General features: G+C 42.1%; 1 protein-coding gene across 1 annotated transcript in view; it reads right to left on the bottom strand.

Annotated features, from left to right (window-relative positions):
• Positions 1-7,934: 7,934 nt before the first annotated feature.
• LOC121578318 (rho GTPase-activating protein 15-like) overlaps positions 7,935-21,026 on the bottom strand; it is a 57,958-nt gene continuing 44,866 nt past the window's right edge. The window contains exons 19-24 of the mRNA XM_041892618.2: positions 18,402-18,500; positions 17,644-17,721; positions 16,945-16,998; positions 16,094-16,225; positions 15,729-15,834; positions 7,935-9,392 (exon numbers count right to left, since the gene is read on the bottom strand). Coding sequence (XP_041748552.1) covers positions 9,200-9,392; positions 15,729-15,834; positions 16,094-16,225; positions 16,945-16,998; positions 17,644-17,721; positions 18,402-18,500 — 662 coding nt within the window. The 3' untranslated portion in view covers positions 7,935-9,199. The remainder of the gene's footprint in view (positions 9,393-15,728; positions 15,835-16,093; positions 16,226-16,944; positions 16,999-17,643; positions 17,722-18,401; positions 18,501-21,026) is intronic.

Raw genomic sequence — 21,026 nt, 5'->3', positions numbered from 1 at the left:
GCACAGGACCAAGATTGTTTTTAAAGGTCCAATGCAACAGTTTTTATCTCAATATCAAATAATTTCTGGGTAACAATTAAGTACCTTACTGTGATTGTTTTACATTTTCAATAAAAAAAATAGATTCTTAGCAAAAAGCAATTTCTTAAGCAAGAATTTTGCTAGGACAGTCTGGGAGTGGGGAGGGGAAAACTGAAAACTAGCAGTTATTTGGCAAAAAGGTTTGGAACTCTCTTCTATTAACTAATTTACCGCGTGGTGATGTCACCAGGCAGGCCAAAACTCCATCCCACCGAAACAGACAGAAATTTCAGGTGATATTTTCAAACAGCTCTTACACTAAAAGGGCCTTATCATAATTTTCACAATATTATTCCAACCTCATAGTGTGGAAATATATATAAAACACAGGACAATCACGTTTTTGACTGCACTGGGCCTTTAATCAAAACTGAATTGAGATTTTTCACTTCAAATGGCCTGGACTAAATTATTCAGAATTCTAATTAATTTGGTTGGAGGCAGGTGATTCTCGTTTATTGTGTAATTGATCGAACCTGTGGTAAGTAGCAAGTGGCAACAGGGTAAAAATAGCCATTTAACCAGTTTTGAAAAGCATTCTGATCAATTGCGCTCCATTGTAAAGTGCAAGGGTGCCATTAGCACAACTGTATATGCCACCACAATGAAAGCAGTGCTGGTGTAACCATAGAAATCGAATTACTAGAACTGGACATTCCCATTCTTTCAGTCTCTATTTCTATGGGTGTGTCCACAGCGACAGTCAAGCAAGGTCTCAGAACAGTTCTATAACATTTATCATCTTCATACTTCCTCTATTTGACTGTGGTGTAGTCCATGTGAAAACTGCCTCGGATATACAGTATTCAGCCACTGTGAGGCATCTGTAACTTCTCTGCTATGGTGGATAAGACTGAGTTACAGAGAGCTGAGACGTGACCAAGCCAACGTCTTCAGTACATACTGGACTACTGTACCTGTGTGGTAGTCTGGCTAACATCTAATGCGAAGTCTTCCTGACTTCAGAGTCTGGAAAGGCTGTTTTGATGTTGTCAGCACGATGCGTTGATAATGAAGGGGGCTGTGCTTTTACTGATTGGTTCTCCTCCGTGTCTTTCTCACTCAAACACCCACATGCACAGCCCCCGAGCCCACCCTCTTCCATTACAACTGTTGAAAATTTTAAAATCCAAACAATGAGGTCTCAACTCCCCAGGAAAAAAACTAACATTTGAGAGAACCAATTAATTCGTCCACTCAATTTTTGAGCAAATATTGCATTTATAACGGCCTCCTGTCCAGACCAGTGTATCACACAGGGCCGTCATTCCCTAGCTCAAGACCAAACATTAAAACATTTACTAAAATCATTCCAATCCCGATTAATATGCAACAGCTGTTTATTGTTTTAGAGGCTGGCTTTAGGACCATGTGGAGCATCGCTTGGAGAGCAACTGCCAGCCTGCGCCCTTTTCTCCCACTTTTAGAAAGCAGAGAGCAGAGACAGTGGCAGTTTGCTTTGCCAGTCAGCCGTTTAGGCAGTGCGCCGATTCCTTTGAATTTGATGTCGGCATTTGAACTCGGCCTTATAAACCTTTTTGTAATCTGATAGCCATGGGTGAATTGAATTGGGAATTGGGAGGTGAAGGAGCCTTCCTTTTTGGTGACCTTTCGAAACCAAAAGCTATTTTATTGCTATTACAATATAGGCTGTGATAGCTGTAGCCTAATTGATATTTTCATTCATTTGCCCAGTAGGCTAGTACAATTTTGGTTTCAGGTATTGGTATGAAAATAAACACAACTGAACAACTTGCTATTTAGAGCATTTCCCCAAAATATGTCCTGTTTTTGGCTTCAAAGACATTAACAATTGTAGGCTATAACACATGTACATTGTCATGCAGTGACAGAATGATAAATGAGATAATGCAAATCATAATGATTTAGTTGGGCTAACTTTTTTAACTTCTTCCTGTAGGCCTACTTCATCATCATTCTCTGGCTGCATCCCTCATCCCTACCTGTAGCCTACCTGCTTCTGGTATAATGCATTTACACCTCTCACTCTATCAGTCTTGCTTGTCCAATCTCCTCAATTAAAATGAGATATACTTACAGATCAATCTTGATGGCAAAACGTCATAAAATATTGCTACGTTATTTAGCTATAGTATGGATTTTTTATATATAATAATCACCCAGATAGTGCAACTAATATCAGACAGACAAGCTGGTTCGCTCCAGCCATTACCACGAGCCCGTCCTCCCCAATTAAGGTGCCACCAATCTCCTGTGGTTGCAATCAATATTCTCGGAGCCGCCTTGTTGATACAAAATGTTTAAATATTCTCTGAGCCGCTTTGTTCGTTGATATAACTCTTCAATATTCGCAGAATGTTTCCCTTCCCTGCCGAATAATGCAAATTAAACAATGAACTGGGCGCACACATGAGGAACATCTCTGAATGCAGCGCAATGAGACAATGTTGGTGCGAAGCACACGAGACAATGACACTGTCATGGTACAGTGTAGGCCTATGCGTCGTTCCACAGGGGTGGCTTCATATAACCTTACATAAGACAAATGTTACCTAAGGCAAAAACAAAAGGAGGGTGGTTGGTCAGGGTTGATTGGTCGACGTTGAGAGTACGAATCTCAACACAGATAACGCGAATGTCTAGGAACCCAAAGGTTGCGAGTTCGAATCTCATCATGGACAATTTTAGCATTTTACCTAATTATAAACTTTTCAACTACTTGTTTTTAGCTACTTTGCAACTATTTAGCATGTTAGCTAACCCTTCCCCTAACCATAACCATTTTAGCTAACCCTTCACCTAACCCTAACCTTAACCATTTAACCTAACTCCTAAACTTAACCTTAACCCTAACACCTAACCCTAACCCCTAGCCTAGCTAACATTAGAGAGCTAATTAATGTTAGCCACCTAGCCACTTAACTAGAATTCATAACATATAATTTGTTTGCAAATTCGTAACATATTGTACATTTAGCAAATTCGTAACATATAATACCAATTATAATTCGTAACATATCATACAAAATGGTTGATGGACATCCACAAATTAATACATACCATACAAAACGTAACATATCATACTAAAACGAGAGTCTCGATTTACTTACAGAAGATTTCGAAATGCTCTGAGAATAGGTTGAACCTTTAGCAGGGGGTCAGCAACCTTTTTCATGTGGAGTGCCAATTTACAATTGATCGTTCCATTTCTAAAGATCTGCGTGCCAGTTATGATTTTCATATATGTATTGTAGGCTACCTAACTGTGCCCAAAAAATGTCTAACTGCCCACAAACTGGAAGAGATGGAAACCTGCACACTGTCGATACAAAATAAGAAATCAAAAACTGAGGCTTGAATGCAAAATAAAGATGTTAATTAAAACATCATGGTTCCCAAAAAACTGCACACAAACGAAATCATTCTAGAGCTGGCTCCTAGACAGAGGGGTGTCCATTCAGCACCACGCCATGAAGCTCCACTATGCCTACCTGTACGGAGGCGCTGTCCGTTCAGCAGTGCTGAATCACAGGCGCGGCCTTAGCAACATTTAAAAAGGCATGTGTAGATTTTCCTTTTGTATTTCGTGACTTTCGTAATTCTTTGGTCGAGTTTGTTTGTCTTCATGCATCCTTGTTGATTCTAGGCCTAAGTAAGTCATTTGATGTAGGCTATGCCTTTTATTTCAATGTAGGATTTATCTGGCATAGTTTTCTGCACCGGTTACTTTCACATTGATGTTGGCATTTTTTTGTCGGCCTTGTTGTGACTTAATAGCCTGTATTATGCATCTACTTCACGTTCACTGTATTCGCTGTTCTACAAGTAAATGATTCAATTTATGGGTGAGTAGTGGTTGACATTTTTTATTTTCTTCAAATAGCATTTTAGAGTTTTTCAATTGTGTAGAAATGCAATAAATGAGCTTCAACCTTCTAAAAAAAAAATTAACATAGGTTTAGCTGAACTGACACCACTGGTGTCACAGCTCTTCCTGCACTGTGTCAAATGAATAATGTCAGCCAGACTACCTGTGTGGAGCCATAATAGTGCCAACAGAAATTACTTTTAAATTCAATCATTTTGAATTTGTATTCAGAAAGTGAATTTGAATTCAATAGTTCTGAATTTGTGTTGCACAAATTGAATATGCCTGACACATATTCTATCAGTATGAATTGAAAGCCCATCATGGGCTTGTCAATATTTTGTAACAGAAAGTGTAGTCATACATCCAGTCAACCAATTTCAAAATGTTCTGATTTTGTAGCATTGAACTGCAAGCCTACAACTGCCTCATGCCACTAGCTTTTGTTATTTTTTTTTGGGACAAAGTAATTGTACTTTTTTTTAACAAAGAAGGCAAATATTATTTTTGAACTCTGAATTTATATCTGCACAAACATACTTTTATCAGGCTGTATTTTCTATCAACTCAGCTATGCCTTTTGTATTGAATTACATTTAGTATTGTTTTTTAACCTGTGGATATATTTGTAATAAAAATGTACATATTGCTTTACCCTTTCATGAATTATTTCACAAACTGCGTCACTGGATAGGACCACACATTATCAGCTTCAGGGATAAACCAATCACAATGTTCACAGTAGGCCTATGAGGTTTTGGTAAAATATCTCAGGTCCCTCTTACGGTATATGGTACCCTCACCACCTCAATTCTCTGCTCAGGGGGACTACGTGTACAGAATTTGCATGATGATTCAGAGATAGTGGAGATGTTTTACTCTAAAACATGTGGCAGAATATTAGGGATCAATAAAAGAAAGCCATCAAAATATAGGCCTAATAATATCTCCGTTTCCGCATCAATTGGTAGATTTAAAAATGATCTGATCTTGTAGCTGATTTAGGATTAGGAATGTATTTAGGAATCTACCTACTTGGAGAGCCTTTACGCAGAAAATATATTGGTAAATCAAAAATACAGTGGTTTGATTAATCCTGAAAGTTGTCATTCAGTTCTTCATTCAATTAAGTATTGGAAAGGGAGAAAACAATAAAAGTTGACCAATAGTCCTATAAATGTACCCTAATCCTCACTGATCATGTAACTGATATGACAATGGTCCAGTCGTCGTAAACCATGCTCCAGGTTTAAACTGCCAGGCTTGGTCTGTATTCCAAGATGGTTCCGTGAAGTGGGCTACATGTCCCAAATTACTGAACAACATCTTATAAATTAAATATTATCCACTGTTGCTAGCGATCCTGAGGATCAACCACACCGACGTGACAGAGGAAAGAAAGGGAAACTAACAATGTATGGAATGATGCCAAATGTAGCCTACAAACTGAAGGGAAATAACACAAAAGTGACAGTAAAAAATGTGTGGGTATTACTGATGGTGGCTAACAATAGTGGATAATACAGTACGTAACATGATTATTCTTTTTTTAAACAGAGAAAAGTCCGGCCTGAAATTAAAACATTCTACAGCGCACTGTCACTATGCCCAGATTTGGCTTGTAATCTCAATTGGCTTGCGTCTCCAAGATTAATTGGCTTGCGTTTCCAAGGCCATTCAATTAAAATTCTGCATTACGGCACTGTCACGTGTACTCCTGCTTCGGCGCTCGACGTCGCCGGTCTACTAACTACCGGTCCTGGCGACCCATCATTATGAACACCTGCGGCCCATTATTAGACACACCTGGACTTCTTCACTACCCTGATTACTCCCCCTTTACTTAGCCCTCAGTTGTCATCAGTCCTTAGGTGTTATTGGTTCTCCATCACGTTCAGTACGCATCCCATGTTTGTTATTTTGTATCTGTTCCGTATTAAACTCACCTTCTACACCTGCTTTCTGACTCTCAGCGTATACGTTAAAGGCACAGCATTTCATATACTTCACTGTGGGAAAGGGGCACACAATGATGAGTGAGAAAGTTACAGATGCACAAATATCATACCATCCAAAATGCTAACCTCCCCTGTTATTGGAATGGTGAGAGGTTAGCATGTCTTGGGGGTATGATATTTGTGCATCTGTAAGTTTCTCACTCATCATTATTCACAATTCATTCAGGTCTATCTGTAATCACGGTAGCATCCACATTAATGTAGAAGTGTTTAGAAACATTTATATTCTTATTTACAATAAAAGTGACTCCAAAATGACACAATACATTATTTACCATAAATTTCTATTGGGCACAAAATAATCTGAAACAACCAAAACAACAGCAAATGCATCCAACAGGTTTGTAGAGTCACAAGCTTGATATAATCATTGGGCGCTAGGAATATGGGACCAAATATTAAACTTTTGGCTACTTTAATACACATAAGTGAATTTGTCCCAATACTTTTGGTCCCCTACAATGGGGGGACTATGTACAAAAAGTCCTGTAATTTCTAAACAGTTCACCCGATATCGATGAAAATACCCTAAAATTAAAGCTGACAGTCTGTACTTTAACCTCATAGTCATTATATCATTTCAAATACGAAGTGCTGGAGTACAGAGCTAAAATAAACAAAAAATGTGTCAATGTACCAACACTTTTGGAGCTCACTGTATAATACAGTGAATATATGAACTCTCATTTTAGGAATAAAACACAAACTTGATAAATTCTAGAAAGAGGTTTTCAAACAATATGTAAATATTATACAACACTAACTTTGGGTTGAGTGTAGAAGTCAGATATTAGAGGCAGGCAGGCCTAATAATCTAAGCAGAGTTATAAAGTAATCTATATGCCTACATAACCTACATAACCTATACGTTGCCCAACTCCAAAATGGTTGTGGTCCTCAATGCAATTGTGACAAAGGTCACATTTCATTTGGATAGTCCGGATTGTCCATCTGTAGATGCTCTACAGATGGTCAAACTATCAACAAACTATCTATTGATAAGCAACTGCTTGCTAAGGTTAAGGTTAGGGTTAGGGTTATGTTTAGAATACGGGTTAGGGTAAGGGTTAAGGTTAGGGCTAGGGTTAGGGTAAGGGTTAAGTTTAGGGTTAGAAAAAGGGTTAAGGGCTAGGGTTAGTGTTAGTAGATAGTTGAAATGTTACTGTCTGTAGATAGTATGTAGAGCATCTACAGATGGACTATCCAAAAAATTGAACAAGCACTGAAACGGAATGGGGCAACTGTGTCAACAGAAAAGGATTGGAATACACAACGTTTTCTTCCCATTATCAAAAGTTATAATGACCCTACTTCAGTCAAATCTTCTCTGGTGACAAAAAACTATTTCCCCCTTCCCCTTTCTCTCTCCCATGAGACTTGCAATAATAAGAAAATAAAAATGAATATATCATATAAAACATCCAAATCAAACGCACACTCTTTTCTTTTCCTTTTCTTCTATTCCTTCTTGTTATTGTTTGTCTTCTCCTGCCAAACCAGTCAATATAAAAGTACCAAACCCGCAGAGGGAGTTTGTTTGAGGAAAATCCACTTTTTTTTTTACATATGCATTTCTAGTTCCTCTTTTGTTCAGTTTATTAAAAGCAGTGTTTCCAACAATCACAGGGGAGCTGTCTACCCTAGCTGTCTCTACAGAGGCGTACATACCTCCACACTTCCAGTATCTCATGCTAACACAACCCATTGCTCCTCAACAGACCTGGGTCAGTTCAAATACTATTTTAAATCATTTTAAATACTTCAGCATTTGCATTAGCCTGCCTGGAGTGCCAGGTGGGCAGGGTTTGCACTTTTTGAACTATTCTATTGGTCCATTAAACCAGGAAAGCTCAATCAAGCACAGATAAAGTATTTGAAATAATTTCAAATAGTATTTGAACGAAGGCCTGCTGTTCGACAACAGACAACCCAAAACCATGACATGACTGATTAATGAGCTGAAGTAGTATCACATAGCACTCAAGTCATTTACTCCACGTTTTTTATTGAAGGAAATAATACAATAAAGTTATGTTTTATGTTGTTTAACTGTCAACTTCACAGCAGTTCTTACTTTAAGTTTGCTTTATCGCCAGTTCATCTGTTTTCATCTGGTAGGGACACTCCAAAGTGAAAGTTGATGGTAAAATATTACACTTACGTGCAAACTTTCACAAAATAAATCAGTACGTTTTAATGAAAATTGAAATACACATGAAATATTATATATAACAGCAGGGAGATTCAAAGGTCTACACAGACTTTTCAGTAAAGGTAGGTACATAATATAAGTATTTCAGTTCTATTGCTTTGCCATTATAACAAAACCAAAGTCCTTTGAAGTTTGAAGTCAGGATGCATTCTCCAGCCACGACACAGGTTCGACACAAGTAGACCGTTTATAGACAGTGGCACATAGAGTCAACAGCTTTGTTGCTGTTGCTTGTTTGGCAGAGTAAGCTGGTGCTCCCACTACACTACTAACGGAGCTGTGGAGACATATCATCCATATTGGCTTTTCCTCCTGTTCCTACCTCTACCCATGCTTTTCTCCTTACCGTGGGGTGAGGTGAACTAGGCTGGTGAATTAGGTTGTTACTACAGGGGCTAAGGAGACATCATGAGGAGATGCTGGTGTGGTTTCACAGTGTACTGGTTCTGTTGGTTCTACTGGTTTTGGTCTCTGTGTTTGGTTCAGGCTGGGTTTGGGTGGGTTCAATGCAAGGTGTTACAGGTTACCATAGGGGTTGTGTCCCAAGATGGTTCAGTCACTGAGTTGGGTTCAGAATGGTTGGACTTAGGGCTGGTCGGGCCTGGGGCTCAGACTGGTTGGGATGAGGGCTGGATGGGCTAGGAGGCTGGTTTGGCTCTAGACTGGGTCCTTGGGGCTGGGTGGGTTCGGTGCTCTGGGCTGACTGGGTCCTTGGAGCTGGGTGGGTTCGGTGCTCTGGGCTGACTGGGTCCTTGGAGCTGGGTGGGTTCGGTGCTCTGGGCTGACTGGGTCCTTGGAGCTGGGTGGGTTCGGTGCTCTGGGCTGACTGGGTCCTTGGAGCTGGGTGGGTTCGGTGCTCTGGGCTGACTGGGTCCTTGGGGCTGGGTGGGTTCGTTGCTCTGGGCTGACTGGGTCCTTGGAGCTGGGTGGGTTCAGTGCTCCGGGCTGACTGGGTCCTTGGAGCTGGGTGGGTTCGGTGCTCTGGGCTGACTGGGTCCTTGGAGCTGGATGGGTTCAGTGCTCTGGGCTGACTGGGTGTCAGAGGGATGTTGAGTTGTTGGGTCCGAAGATGCGGTCGAACTCGTCGAGTATGAGCTCCACGGCCTGGTTCTGATACACCATGTTGATGGCCATGTTAGCGTTGTCCCGCTCCGGACGCATCAGGGTGGGACCAAACACTATGCCAATGTTCTGGGTCGACATTCGGTTGGAGTCAGCGTGCTCCATCACTCTGGGGGAGGAAAAGAGAGAGAGGATGGGAGAGAGAGAGAGAGAGAGAAAGATATATATATATATATACACACATATATATATATATATATACACTTAAAAATGTTTCATCATAATTTTCATCATAGGTACACGTCAACTATGACAGACAAAATGAGAAAAGAAAATCCAGAAAATCACATTGTAGGATTTTTAATGAATTTATTTGCAAATTATGGTGGAAAATAAGTATTTGGTCAAGGTTTTCACACACTGTTGCTGGTATTTTGGCCCATTCCTCCATGCAGATCTCCTCTAGAGCAGTGATGTTTTGGGGCTGTCACTGGGCAACACGGACTTTCAACTCCCTCCAAAGATTTTCTATGGGGTTGAGATCTGGAGACTGGCTAGGCCACTCCAGGACCTTGAAATGCTTCTTACGAAGCCACTCCTTCGTTGCCCGGGCGGTGTGTTTGGGATCATGAGGTGCTATGATGAAACTGGCTCTCATGAGGACCGCCACAGGAATGGAAGACCCCGAGTTACCTCTGCTGCAGAGGATAAGTTCATTAGAGTTACCAGCCTCAGATATTGCAGCCCAAATAAATGCTTTACAGAGTTCAAGTAACATACACATCTCAACATCAACTGTTCAGAGGAGAGTGTGTGAATCAGGCCTTCATGGTCGAATTTCTGCAAAAAACACACTACTAAAGGACACCAATTAGAAGAAGAGACTTGCTTGGGCCAAGAAACACGAACAATGGACATTAGACTGGTGGAAATGTGTCCTTTGGTTTGGAGTCCAAATTTGAGATTTTTTGTTCCAACCGCTGTTTCTTTGTGAGAAGCGGTGTGGGTGAACGGATGATCTCCGCATGTGTATTTCCCACCGTAAAGCATGGAGGAGGAGGTGTTATGGTGTGGGGGTGCTTTGCTGGTGACACTGTCTGTGATTTATTTAGAATTCAAGGCACCCTTTACCAGCATGGCTACCACAGCATTCTGCAGCGATATGCCATCCCATCTGGTTTGGGCTTAGTGTGAGTATCATTTGTTTTTCAACAGGACAATGACCCAACACACCTCCAGGCTATGTAAGGGCTATTTTGCAAAGAAGGAGAGTGATGGAGTGCTGCATCAGATGACCTGGTCTCCACAATCCTCCGACCTCAACCAAATTGAGATGGTTTGGGATGAGTCGGACCGTAGAGTGAAGGAAAAGCAGCCAGCAAGTGCTCAGCATATGTGGGAACTCGTTCAAGACTGTTGGAAAAGCATACCAGGTGAAGCTGGTTGAGAGAATGCCAAGAGCGTGCAAAGCTGTCATCAAGGCAGAGGGTGGCTATTTGAAGAATCTCAAATATAAAATATATTTTGATTTGCTTAACACCTTTCTGGTTACTACATGATTCCATATGTGTTATTTCATCGTTTTGATTTCTTCACTATTATGCTACAATGTAGAAAATAGTAAAAAATAAAGAAAAACCCTTGAATGAGTAGGTGTGTTGAAACTTTTGCGCAGTGGTCTAAGGCCCTGCATCTCAGTGCTTGAGGCGTCACTACAGACCCCCTGGTTCGATTACAGGCTGTATCACAACCGGCCGTGATTGGGAGTCCCATAGGGTGGCGCACAATTGGCCCAGCGTCGTCAGGGTTTGGCCGGTGTAAGCCGTCATTTTAAATAAGAATTTGTTCTTAACTGACTTGTTAAATAAAGGTAAAAGAAAAAAAAGAAAAAAAGGAGAAAAATTAACTAAAGAAAAAGAAACATCCCATTTTTTCTAAGATCATTCGTAAAAATCCAAATAACTTCACAGATCTTCATTGTAAAGGGTTTAAACACTGTTTCCCATGCTTGTTCAATGAACCATAAATAATTAATGAACATGCACCTGTGGAACGGTCGTTAAGACACTAACAGCTTACAGACGGTTGGCAATTAAGGTCACAGTTATGAAAACTTAGGACACTAAAGAGGCCTTTCTACTGACTCTGAAAAACACCAACAGAAAGATGCCCAGGGTCCCTGCTCATCTGAGTGAACGTGCCTTAGGCATGCTGCAAGAAGGCATGCGGACTGCAGAAGTGGCCAGAGCAATAAATTGCAAAGTCCGTACTGTACGACATCTAAGACATTGCTACAGGGAGACAGGACAGACAGCTGATCCTCCTCGCAGTGGTAGACCCCGTGTAACAACACCTGCACAGGATCGGTACATCCGAACATCCCACCTGCGGGACAGGTACAAGATGGCAACAACAACTGCCCGAGTTACACCAGGAACGCACAATCCCTCCATCAGTGCTCAGACTGTCCACAATAGACTGAGAGATGCTGGACTGAGGGCTTGTAGGCCTGTTGTAAGGCAGGTCCTCACCAGACATCACCGGCAACAACGTCGCCTATGGACACAAACCCACCGTCACTGGACCAGACAGGACTGGCAAAAAGTGGTCTTCACTGACGAGTCGCGGTTTTGTCTCACCAGAGGTGATGGTCGGATTCGCGTTTATCGTCGAAGGAATGAGCGTTACATCGAGGCCTGTACTCTGTAGCGGGATCGATTTGGAGGTGGAGGGTCCGTCACGGTCTGGGGCGGTGTGTCACAGCATCATCGGACTGAGCTTGTTGTCATTGCAGGCAATCTCAACGCTGTGCGTACCCTTCCTGCAGGCTCATCCTGACATGACCCTCCAGCATGACAATGCCACCAGCCATACTGCTCGTTCTGTGCGTGATTTCCTGCAAGACAGGAATGTCAGTGTTCTGCCATGGTCAGCGAAGAGCCCGGATCTCTATCCCATTGAGCACGTCTGGGATGTGTTGGATTGGAGGGTGAGGGCTAGGGCCATTCCCCTCAGAAATTTCCGGGAACTTGTATGTGCTTTGGTGGAAGAGTGGGGTAACATTTCACAGCAAGAACTGGCAAATCTGATGCAGTCCATGAGGAGGAGATGCACTGCAGTACTTAATGCAGCTGGTGGCCACACCAGATACTGACTGTTACTTTTGATTTTGACCCCCCCTTTGTTCAGGGACACATTATTCCATTTCATTTAGTCACACATCTGTGGAACTTGCTAAGTTTATGTCTCAGTTGTTGAATCTTGTTATGTTCATACAAATATTTACACACGTTAAGTTTGCTGAAAATAAACGCAGTTGACAGTGAGAGGACGTTTCTTTTTCTGCTGAGTTTATATACTGAACAAACATAGAAATTAAGTAATTAGGCCCTAAGTGATGGATTTCACATGATTGGGAATACAGATATGCATATGTTGGTCACAGATACCTTAAATAAAAGGTCCCCTCTGAACAGTTGATGTTGAGATGTGTCTGTGACTTGAACTCTGTGAAGCATTTATTTGGGCTGCAATTTCTGAGGCTGGTAACTCTAATGAACTTATCCTCTGCAGCAGAGGTAACTCGGGGTCTTTCATTCCTGTGGAGGTCCTCATGAGAGCCAGTTTCATCATAGCCCTTGATGGTTTTTGCGACTGCACTTGAAGAAACTTTCAGTTCTTGACATTTTCCGGATTGACTAACCTTCATGTCTTAAAGTAATGATGGACTGTCGTTTCTATTTGCTTATTTGAGCTGTTCTTGCCATAATATGGACTTGCTATTTTACCAAATAGGGCTATCTTCTGTGTACCCCCACCTTGTCAAAACACAACTGATTGGCACACCTGTTAGTTAAAATGCATTCCAGGTGACTACCCCATGAAGCTGGTTGAGAGAATGCCAAGAGTGTGCAAAGCTGTCATCAAGGCAAAGAGTGGCTATTTGAAGAATCTCAAATATAAAACAGATTTAGATTTGTTTAACACTTTTTTGGTTACTGCATGATTCCATATGTGTTATTTCATAGTTTTGATGTCTTCACTATTATTCTACAATGTAGAAAATAGTTTAAAATATATATATATATATATATATATATTCAATGAGTAGGTGTGTCCAAACTTTTGACTGGTACTATATATATATATATATATATATATATATATATATATATATTTATATTTATATAGTTATGTGTTTTTTACACAAAAATCAACTGTACTAGTTGTTCATGCTGTGGTCTTGTCCCATCTTGATTGCTGTCCAGTAATATGCAGCAAAGAAAGACCTAGTAAAGTTGCAGCTGGCTCAAAACAAAGCAGCACGCCTTGCCCTTAACTGCACATGCAGAACTAACATCAACAACATGCATGCAAGTCTTTCCTGGTTGAGGGTTGATGACAGATTAACTGCTTCTCTTCTAGTTTTAATGAGAAATATTACTATGCCAAAAATTCCAGATTGTCTGCATAATGAAATAACATTCAGCTCAGACACCCATACCCCACAAGACATGCCACCAGGGGTCTCTTCACAGTCCCCAAGTCCAAAACGACTTCACGGCAACACACCATTTTATACAGAGCCATGATCGCATGGAACTCCCTTCCATCTCTAATTACCCAAGCAAACACCAAAATTAGCTTTAAAAAAAAGATAAAAAACAACTGATGGAACGGTGGGGATAGACACACTAAAACCATACCCCCCCCCACCCCCCCCCAAAAAAATGCAAACATCCCTGTTATTGGAATGGTGAGAGGTTAGCATATTTTGGGGGTAAGATATTTGTGTGTCTTACTTTCTCACTTATCATTATTCACAATTCATTCAGGATTATCCATAATCATGGTAGTATCCGCATTAATGTAGAAGTGTTAAGAAACATTTTCTATTCTTATTTACAATAAAAGTGACTCCAAAATGTCACAATACATGATTTACCATTCATTTCTAATGGGCACAAAATAATCTGAAACACATCCAAAACAAAGAGCAAATGCATCCAACAAATATTTTGAGTCACAAGCTTGATGTAGTCATTGTGTGCTATGAATATGGGACCAAATACTTAACTTTTGACTACTTTAATACACATCATTGAATTTGTACAAAAAGTGCACAAACGGTTCACCTGATATGGATGAAAATACCTTCAAATTAAAGTTGACAGTCTGCACTTTAACCTCATAGTCATTGTATCATTTCAAATCCTAAGTGCTGGAGTACAGAGCCAAAACAACCTAAATGTGTCACTGTCCCAATACTTTTGGAGCTCACTGTATTTTAGGCTTAGAGGTTGGGTTTAGGGTTAGTGTTACAATTAGGGTTATGGTTAGAATTAGAGGTTAGGGGTTAGGCTTAGGGTTAGGAATTAGGTTTAGAGTTAAGGTCAGGGTTAAGGTTAAGGTTAGGATTAGGGTTAGGTTATGGGTTAGGTATATGGGTTAGGGAAAATAGGATTTTGAAAGGGAATCTAAAACAAACATGTATGTGTGTGTGTGTATGTGTGTGTGTGGACATGTTTAACTATACCAGAAGTCCCCATAAGAATAGTAAACAAACAAATATTTGACCAACTAGGGACATTTTGCCAGTCCCAACAAGTATAAATACTATTTCTAGGGGGTTTAGGGTTAGAATTTGTGTTTGGGTTGGAATTAGGGTAAGGTGTTAAAGGTTAGGTTTAGGGTTGGTTTTGGGGTCTGTGTGTGTGTGTGTGTGTGTGTGTGTGTGTGGGTGTGTGGGTGGGTGGAGGGGACACCGACACAGGAATGGGTTAAAGCCACAGCATGAGGCATTCTTCTAAAAATGCCATTCCCACCAAGCCACAGAGGCAGCCAGCAATTGCTCAAAACTTCCACATTAAAAAATGAGAGGAAAAAAGAGACAGAACGAGGGAAGAAAAAAGAAAGGGAGAGTGGAGGAGAGAGGTTCCAGTGGTGGCGGCAGTGGTGTTGCTGTTCCTTCCAGCAGACGAGCCACAGTGATCCCAGAGGAGGAGGGAAGGGATGAGAGGGGGAGGAGAGGTGAGAAGAGGGGGGGGAGGAGGATAGGAGATGAGATGATGGGGTAGGAGGAGATGAGAAAATAAGATCCAGAGAGAGAGAGAGAGAGGGAGAGCGAACGAGAGAGAGAGGAATGACAGTGAGACAGAGACACAGTGACTCATACATATTCATGGGAGCTACATGTTGGCACAAACATCAGATTCATTAACACAACAAACAGCCACTCTTAAATCCTATGGAAGTACCATAAAGTAACAGAAGAGTAACTATTTTACTTGTGTGACTAAATCCGTCAGTGTTTCAACCTCTCACTCCATTACCCACAGTATGTGACCCACAGCACTCTTGAGTCCACACTGTTCATTCACAGAACAAATACCGAAAGGCAACTGCTGAGAACAAGGCTGAGGACACTACGCCCTCTAGTTGTCAGTCTTCTATACTGCAGTTAAACAGATTAGGGACTAGGCTAGATTGAGGAGAGGTCTCATACCGTTTGAGATGGCTGAACATGAACCTCATGGTGTCGTGGTTGGGAGGAGGCATGCTCAGAACCAGCCACTTCAGACGGTCCACTTTGTCCAAGTAGTCTGACATCTCTGGACACACAGACATCCAGACAAATATAATAGACTCCAGATGGCAGACTGTCTTATATGACATATTCATTTGTTGGTTTGTTCATTCATTCTTTAGTCCATCCATCAAACAATCCATCAATCCATTCTTTCCTTTGTTCAACGATCCATCCATCCATCCATCCACTCATTCATCCAGCAGATAACAGTAGGAGCCACTCACTGACGGTCAACTGTGTCTGTGAAGAAGGATTTATTCCCTCATTCAGGAGCTACTCACTGATGGTCTCTACGATGTCTGTGAAGAAGCCATACGGGACCAGGGGTTCAGGAAGCTCCCTGAAGAAGAGCTTTAGGGCTCCTGTTATGACATGGATATCCTCCCATTCACTCTGGTCCAGGTTCAGCTTCTCTATTAGTGGAAGGGGAGAATAATAGAGGGAGGAGGGAGGAGGGAGGGAGGAGGGAGGAGGGAGGAGGGAGGAGGGAGGAGGGAGGAGGGAGGGAGTGTAGAGAGGGATGGGAGGGAAAGAGAGATATGCATGAGTTTCACTGGTAAAACTGTGCTTTTGGTAGACAGGGAGGCTGGCAGGCTTGTAGCTGTAGCAGAGATACATTGTCTGTGAAACAAGGCAATCGTTAGAATGCAGAGAGACAGAGCTTGTGGGAATGCTCCCACAATACAACCATCCATTCAATCCTGAACAATATTTCTCAAGCCATCCTCAGTTACATTTGTAAACCTAATTGCTTGTGTAACTACAAGAGTTTCCAGTGTGAAATTAATGTTTAGAACCTAATACTGTAAACTAATGTCCAGAGGAGTGTTGAGAAACATTGGTCAGGATTCAAGGCAATGCAACAATGGCTAGCTAGAGCAAAACGCAAGCTGCAGTAGTCTATTTTAGCCACTTGACGGCACCAATAGAGTGCGTAAAGAACACAGTACCTGATGCACCTTTAACTGATATTTTACTCAGCATGTCTGTGCAAAGACAACACAATATACAAACTTCCAGCAGCTGGAAAGCTTAGAGGCAGACAAACGTGTTTTTGCATAAATGCAGACATTGCACACATATGCATAGATTTGGCTCAAAGCTATGAGCTGCCAGTTCGTCTGAGTTCTACCTTGTACCAACTCCGCAGGGAACATATAACGTCCATCAGTGGTCACCGCTCGCTCTGGAATTAACCAACAGTTATTTAAGGAACCTAGAGTAAGTTGCTATGATCCCAGCCCCTTTCCTTCCCTCCCTCCCTCCCTCCCTCTCTTCCCTCCCTCCTCCCTCCCTCCCTCCCTCCCTCCCTCCCTTCCTTCCTTCCTTCCTTCCTTCCTTCCTTCCTTCCTTCCTTCCTTCCTTCCTTCCTTCCTTCCTTCCTTCCTTCCTTCCTTCCTTCCTTCCTTCCTTCCTTCCTTCCTCCCTCCCTTCCTCTCTTCCCTCCCTCCCTCTCTTTCCTTCCTCCCTCCCTCCCTCTCCCCTCCCTCCCTCCCTCCCTCCCTCCCTCCCTCCCTCCCTCTCCCCTCCCCTCCCTCCTCCCTCCCTCCCTCCCTCTCTCCTCCTCCTCCTCCCTCCCTCCCTCCCTTCCCTCCCTTTCCCCTCCCTCCCTCCCTCCCTCTCCCCTCCCTCCCTCCCTCCCTCCCTTTCCCCTCCCTCCCTCCCTCCCTCTCCCCTCCCTCCCTCCCTCTCTTTCCTTCCTCCCTCCCTCTCCCTCCCCTCCCTCTCCCCTCCCTCCCTCCCTCCCCCTCCCTCCCTCCCTCCCTCCCTCCCTCCCTCCCTCCCTCCCTCCCTCCCTCCCTCCCTCCCTCCCTCCCTCCCTCCCTCTCACCATGGTTGACTAGAAAGCGTAGTTTCTGTATGACAGCCAGGTTACCACTCACTCTGTAGATACCGTCCGTCTCCAGACCTGAAACACACAACAGGACATGTAGCACTGGCAACAACACCCATACTATATGTAAACCTGGCAACAACACCCAGGTACCTCATGTTACATTGGCAACAAATAATAATAATAATAATAATAATAATAATAATAATAATAATAATAACAATAATTAGGTGGTTCCTATTTCACACATGTACAAGTGTGTATTATAAGCATGTGTGAATTGGAAATGTTTTTTTTTTGCATATCCCAACTCCCCTCAGAGAGTGGGGTCACGGCCAGGATCTGACATTATCAATGGCGACCCTTGAGCAATTAGGGTTAAGTGCCTTGCTCAAGGGCACATCAACAGATTTTCCCCCTTGTCGGCTTGGGGATTCGAACTAGCAACCGTTCAGTTACTGGCCCAACGTTCTAACCGCTAGGTTACCCTGGCATCAACCATTTACTGTACCACAAACCTATAAAATCCTTATAAACTATACATCCCCAAAAGATGGTTTGCTTAAAGCCAACATGTACCCTGAGGGGAGTGCTATAGGGCTGTGCTGTACCTCTCCTCTCCTCTACGGCCTCAGTGCAGAGCCTGACGAAGCGAGGCACTGTGTTCTTCTCTCTCTCACACAGCATTTCCCTCTCTCCTCCCTCCCTCTACCTCTTTCCCTTTCCCCTCCATCCCTCCCTCATCTGTGCTGTACCTCTCCTCTCCACTTCCTCAGTGCAGAGCCTGACGAAGCGAGGCACCGTGTTCTTCTCTCTCTCACACAGCATCTCTAGACAACAGCCAAACACCTGGTCTGTAAATAACAAAAACACTGGCATTTAGAACACTAAAGATTTTCTTCTCTAAAGTGACTTATAGTCAATATAGAAATCAGAGGTCATGAGATACACAGAGGAACTCACATCATATTACTTCCTCAATCCACACTGAAAAGAAACCACTTTTTATATAATTAGATTGATCTCCAGTTCCATGGAATTGAAAGGCCACTACTCTCAAGGGGATTTAGCATTTAGAGTGAGATCACTGAGGTATAAATCCTTACTTCCACTTAAGTCGAATTTTCACTTCGTAATATGTGAATGTCAATGGGAGACTAAGTTGAAATTCAACTTAAGCGGATCTTAAAGTACCAATGCAGGCGTTTTAATCTCAATATCAAATACTTTCTGGGTAACAATTAAGTACCTTGTTATATTAAAATGGTCAAAAAGAAACAAAAATAGATTCTTAGCAAAGAGCAATTTCTCAAACAACAATTTTGCTAGGACTGTCTGAGAGCGGTCTGAGTGGGGACTGAAAAACTGAAAACAGCTGTTATTAGCAGAGAGGTTTGGAACGCAATTTCTTATTGGTCTATTAGCTAATTTACCACCTGGTGATCTCACCAGGCACGCCAAAATTCCATATATATATATACACACAGTACCAGATTTTTTTTTGGACACACCTACTCATTCAAGGGTTTTTCTTTATTTTTACTATTTTCTACATTGTATAATAATACTGAAGACATCAAAACTATGAAATAACATATATGGAATCATGTAGTAACCAAAAAAGTGTTAAACAAATTCTTCAAAGTAGCCAGCCTTTGCCTTGATGACGGCTTTGCACACTCTTGGCATTCTCTCAACCAGCTTCATGAGGTAGTCACCTGGAATGCATTTCAATTAACAGGTTTGCCTTGTTAAAAGTTAATTTGTGGAATTTCTTTCCTTCTTAATGCGTTTGAGCCAATCAGTTGTGTTGTGACAAGGTAGGGGTGCTATACAGAAGATAGCCCTATTTGGTAAAAGACCAAGTCCATATTATGGCAAGAACAACTCAAATAAGCAAAGAGAAACGACAGTCCATCATTACGTTAAGACATAAAGGTCAGTCAATGCGGAAAATGTCAAGAACTTTGAACGTTTCTTCAAGTGCAGTCGCAAAAACCATCAAGCGCTATGATGAAACTGGCTCTCATGAGGACAACCACAGGAAAGGAAGACCCAGAGTTACCTCTGCTGCAGAGGATAAGTTCATTAGAGTTACCAGCCTCAGAAATTGCAGCCCAAATAAATGCTTCACAGAGTTCAAGTAGACATCTCAACATCAACTGTTCAGAGGAGACTGCGTGACTCAGGCCTTCATGGTTGAATTGCTGCAAAGAAACCACTACTAAAGGACACCAATAAGAAGAGACTTCCTTGAGCCAAGAAACACGAGCAATGGACATTAGACCGGTGGAAATCTGTCCTTTGGTCTGATGAGTCCAAATTTGAGATGTTTGGTTCTAACCGCCGTGTCTTTGTGAGACGCAGAGTAGGTGAACAGATGATCTCCGCATGTGTGGTTCCCACCGTGAAGCATGGAGGAGGAGGTGTGATGGTGTGGAGGTGCTATGCTGGTAACACTGTCAGTGATTTATTTAGAATTCAAGGCAGACTTAACCAGCATGGCTACCACAGCATTCTGCAGCGGTATGCCATCCTTTCTGGTTTGCGCTTAGTGGGACTATCATTTGACCCAACACACCTCCAGGCTTGACCAAGAAGGAGAGTGATGGAGTGCTGCATTAGATGACTTGGCCTCCACAATCACCCGACCTCAACCAAATTGAGATGGTTTGGGATGAGTTGGACCACGGATGAAGGAAAAGCAGCCAACAAGTGCTCAGCATATGTGGGAACTCCTTCAAGACTGTTGGAAAAGCATTCCAGGTGAAGCTGGTTGAGAGAATGTCAAGAGTGTGCAAAGCTGTCATCAAGGCAAAGGGAGGCTATTTTGAAGAATCTCAAATATAAAATATATTTGGAATTATTTAACAATTTTTTGGTTACTACATGATTCCATATGTGTTATTTCATAGTTTTGATGTCTTCACTATTACTCTACAATGTAGAAAATAGTAAAAAACTAAAAAAAATAACCTGGAATGATTAGGTGTGTCCAAACCCTTTGACTGGTACTGTATATATAAACACAGGAAAATCACGTTTTTGTCTGCACTGGGACTTTAAGGTTCAGACACTGCAATACTGTTTGCCAGCCAAGAGTCCTTAGCACCTCTGAACCGGCTGTAATTTGCAAACCTAGCACCATAAAAGAACAGCAGATCAACATTCGGTGCGATGTGAGTGATCCTTTAGGATTTACCCATAAGTGATCTCATTCTCTAAGTGATCTCAGTCAGCGAGAGAGCAAGACAGAGACAGAAAGAGAGAGAGAGAGAGAGAGAGAGAGAGAGAGAGAGGGAGACAGACAGACAGACACAGACAGACAGACAGACAGACAGAGACAGACACAGACAGACAGACAGGCAGAGAGAGTGAGA

Source organism: Coregonus clupeaformis, chromosome 12 (assembly GCF_020615455.1).
Source record: "Coregonus clupeaformis isolate EN_2021a chromosome 12, ASM2061545v1, whole genome shotgun sequence".
In the NCBI taxonomy this organism is placed as follows: domain Eukaryota; kingdom Metazoa; phylum Chordata; class Actinopteri; order Salmoniformes; family Salmonidae; genus Coregonus; species Coregonus clupeaformis.
Note: the sequence above shows the minus strand (reverse complement) of the source record. Positions and strands in the feature narration are given on the sequence as shown.